The sequence below is a fragment of the Capsicum annuum genome, chromosome 9 (genome assembly GCF_002878395.1).
Source record: "Capsicum annuum cultivar UCD-10X-F1 chromosome 9, UCD10Xv1.1, whole genome shotgun sequence".
In the NCBI taxonomy this organism is placed as follows: domain Eukaryota; kingdom Viridiplantae; phylum Streptophyta; class Magnoliopsida; order Solanales; family Solanaceae; genus Capsicum; species Capsicum annuum.
The window spans coordinates 190,301,486-190,304,251 of NC_061119.1; the positions used below are offsets into that span (position 1 = coordinate 190,301,486).

Below are 2,766 nucleotides of genomic sequence, written 5' to 3' on the forward strand. Positions count from 1 at the left end.
AATTAGTTTATATAAAAAACTAAACCATAGTAACAAAATATTATTATCACTCTCTTTTGATCGAATTGCATTCGCGCAATATATAAGGATGCAAAAGTCTAGCGGAACAGCTGCATGCGCATCGTGCAAGCATCAAAGGAAGAAGTGCACGGACAGGTGTGTACTAGCTCCTTATTTCCCTGCGGAGAAAACTCGCGAATTCAAGGCGGTACATAAGGTATTCGGGGTCAGTAACATCACAAAAATCGTGAAAAATCTAAGAGAAGATGACCGGAGAAGGGCAGTTGAATCGCTCATATGGGAAGCGTTCTGCAGACAAAAAGACCCGGTTTTAGGCCCTTACGGAGAGTACAAAAGGGTTCATGAAGAACTCAAATTGTACAAAACCCAATACCAACAAATTTTACATCAGGGGAGTAATAATAACAATACTGATAATAACGGAATGATGTATGAAGCAACAACACAAGGGTTGATTAATGGATGGAATATTAATACTAACAGGAATGATAATTATATAAATCATGAGAATTCAATTGTGGAATCTTGGTCATCTTATAACAATAAGATTATTAATCCTTTACATCATCATGTCCAGAATATTGAAAAATTAAGAACAGAAAATAGTAATGGCTCAATAGTTGTTGTGCCTCAACAACAAGCCTATAATGAATTCAACCAGCAATATTTTCTGGCAGGTAGATATTCCTAGCACCCTAACGCTTAATTAATATATACTCTTTTTGAAAAAAAATTTAATTAACTTATGCAGACCTATTGTTTTAAAGCTTTTTATAATATCAGTATAACTTTTTCTCGTAGTTGTAGGTCATTTACCAGGTTTTCTAGGTTTAAGAAAAATCATGTTTGATATTTCTTCAGTCACATTTTATTTGAAAGTTTTACTGTTAGAGTAGTCAAACAACTGTTTTTTCAATTATAATTTTCATCGTAGTTTTGTTTAGAAAAAAAGAAATACACTTTTGAATCATTAGTTATGTTGACTTGTATTATATTTAATAATGGTTTTCAAATATATAAATTTTACTTTAAATAATTTGAAGAATCTGTATAAGAATTCATAGTCAAAATTAAGTGCTTTGATCATGGTACTTCAAGTCCATTCACATGAATTGAAATGTAAGGAGTGTAAAATTTACAAGTAATTGACTTTCACTTTCTAATTTCATTTGCGAAAGGAAAAAAGTTTTAAAAAAGTTTGTGATATTAAATATGTCATGACACATATATATGTTATAATTAAGGGTAAACCTAAATGTTTGCTTTTATTTGGTATTTTACAGGTCAATTTAATCCAATTAATTCCAAGCCAAGGGAAAGCATGTTGTGGGAAGACAACTCCTGGAAATCCTGAATTTTTTTACCATTTATTTTGTTTTTGTTTTTAGTCATATTTATCCTGTTTTGTTGTTTGCTCTAGCCATTTGGTGTGTGCATATCTGTATATTGCACAATATCACATGTTCTACGTCTCTTCAGTAAGAAGTTAAATGTTATTTTATGAAACATTTTACAGTACTGTTTTGGTGGTTGTTACATATTATTTTACAATATATCATATTTTATACATATTGCCTTTTGATAAATATAATGTATTATTTTTTATTACATTATATGATGTTACACTTCGGTGGTTTGAGAATGAACCTACAAGAAAAGTAGGGTTTTGCGATAGAGCTATTAAAAAAAGTAAGGTAAAAAATAAATTGGAAAAGGTTTAAAAATACCTCTGAATTATCTGAAATAGTTCAAAAATGTCCCTCGTTAAATTTTTGGTTCAAAAATACCTCTTCGTTAAATATTTGGCTCAAAATATCCCTAACTCTAACAGAATTCGGAAAAGGCTCAAAAATACCCCTCCCTTAATGAAATTCCACCAAGCATGCCACCTAGATAAAAACCACGTGACTATACCACATTACCATCCACATGTAAAATGCTAGTATTTTTTAATTATATGACATTCCTTTCTTCTTTATTTTTATTTTTATTTTTATTTTTTTGCAAAGCAGTGAAACGGAAAAACAAAAAACCAATCTTTTGCTAATTACTTCGTTTTAAAAGTTCTAGATTTCACCTTTTTATTAGTGTTTTAAAAGTTCTAAATTTCATTTTGTTATTGTCGTTTGGGATGAGGGATAGCTTGATCTTGATCTGATGTTGACTCGGAGGAGGAGCTAGAATTTTAACTTTTAAACTAACAAATGTTGATGTACTAATAATTGAGTTGAATTTACTACATGCAAATTCTTTTTCAAAATAAATGAATTCCTTTTAACACTTGTTTAATCATTCGAAATGAATTCATTTTTCTAAATTCAGTTTTGATGAATAATCTTATTATTTTTAGAATAAGTTTGAAAAGAAGTAAAATGATACTTAATATTGATAAATTATTATTTAATTATGTCATTCATTAACTTTTTGAAGATGTGTGCCACATTCAAAAATTCATTAATTTTAGATTAAGAGGAGGTATTTATTAAATCATTTTAACATAAGCATTTTGAGTAAAAGATAGCAAAGTCAAACACATCTTTGAGCAACTAATTTGAAGTTTAGTTTGAAATTTGTTACTTTTGCGAGTAAATTTTAATTTTAACTTTTATACTAACCTAATAATTAATGGGTTTATCAGTTTAATAAGACTCTTTTGTTGGGTTTCACACTTTTAAACCTATTAACAGGAAAAACTTGCTTTTTAGATGATCAAAAGAATTTGATAATAGCGATGTTACATTTAAT

General features: G+C 28.7%; 1 protein-coding gene across 1 annotated transcript; it reads left to right on the forward strand.

Annotated features, from left to right (window-relative positions):
* Positions 1-1,564, forward strand: LOC107841926 (LOB domain-containing protein 2). The gene is made up of 2 exons (XM_016685772.2): positions 1-698; positions 1,305-1,564. Exons 1-2 carry the CDS (start codon positions 89-91, stop codon positions 1,373-1,375), a joined length of 681 nt encoding a protein of 226 aa, XP_016541258.1. The 5' UTR covers positions 1-88; the 3' UTR covers positions 1,376-1,564.
* The last annotated feature ends 1,202 nt before the right edge of the window (positions 1,565-2,766 follow it).

What these genes read in the sequence shown, in the direction of transcription:
- LOC107841926 (XM_016685772.2), top strand. Translation starts at nt 89, where the DNA reads ATGCAAAAGTCTAGCGGAACAGCTGCATGCGCATCGTGCAAGCATCAA. An exon ending in CCAGCAATATTTTCTGGCAG is followed by an intron (nt 699 to 1,304) that starts GTAGATATTCCT and finishes GGTATTTTACAG; the next exon opens with GTCAATTTAATCCAATTAAT.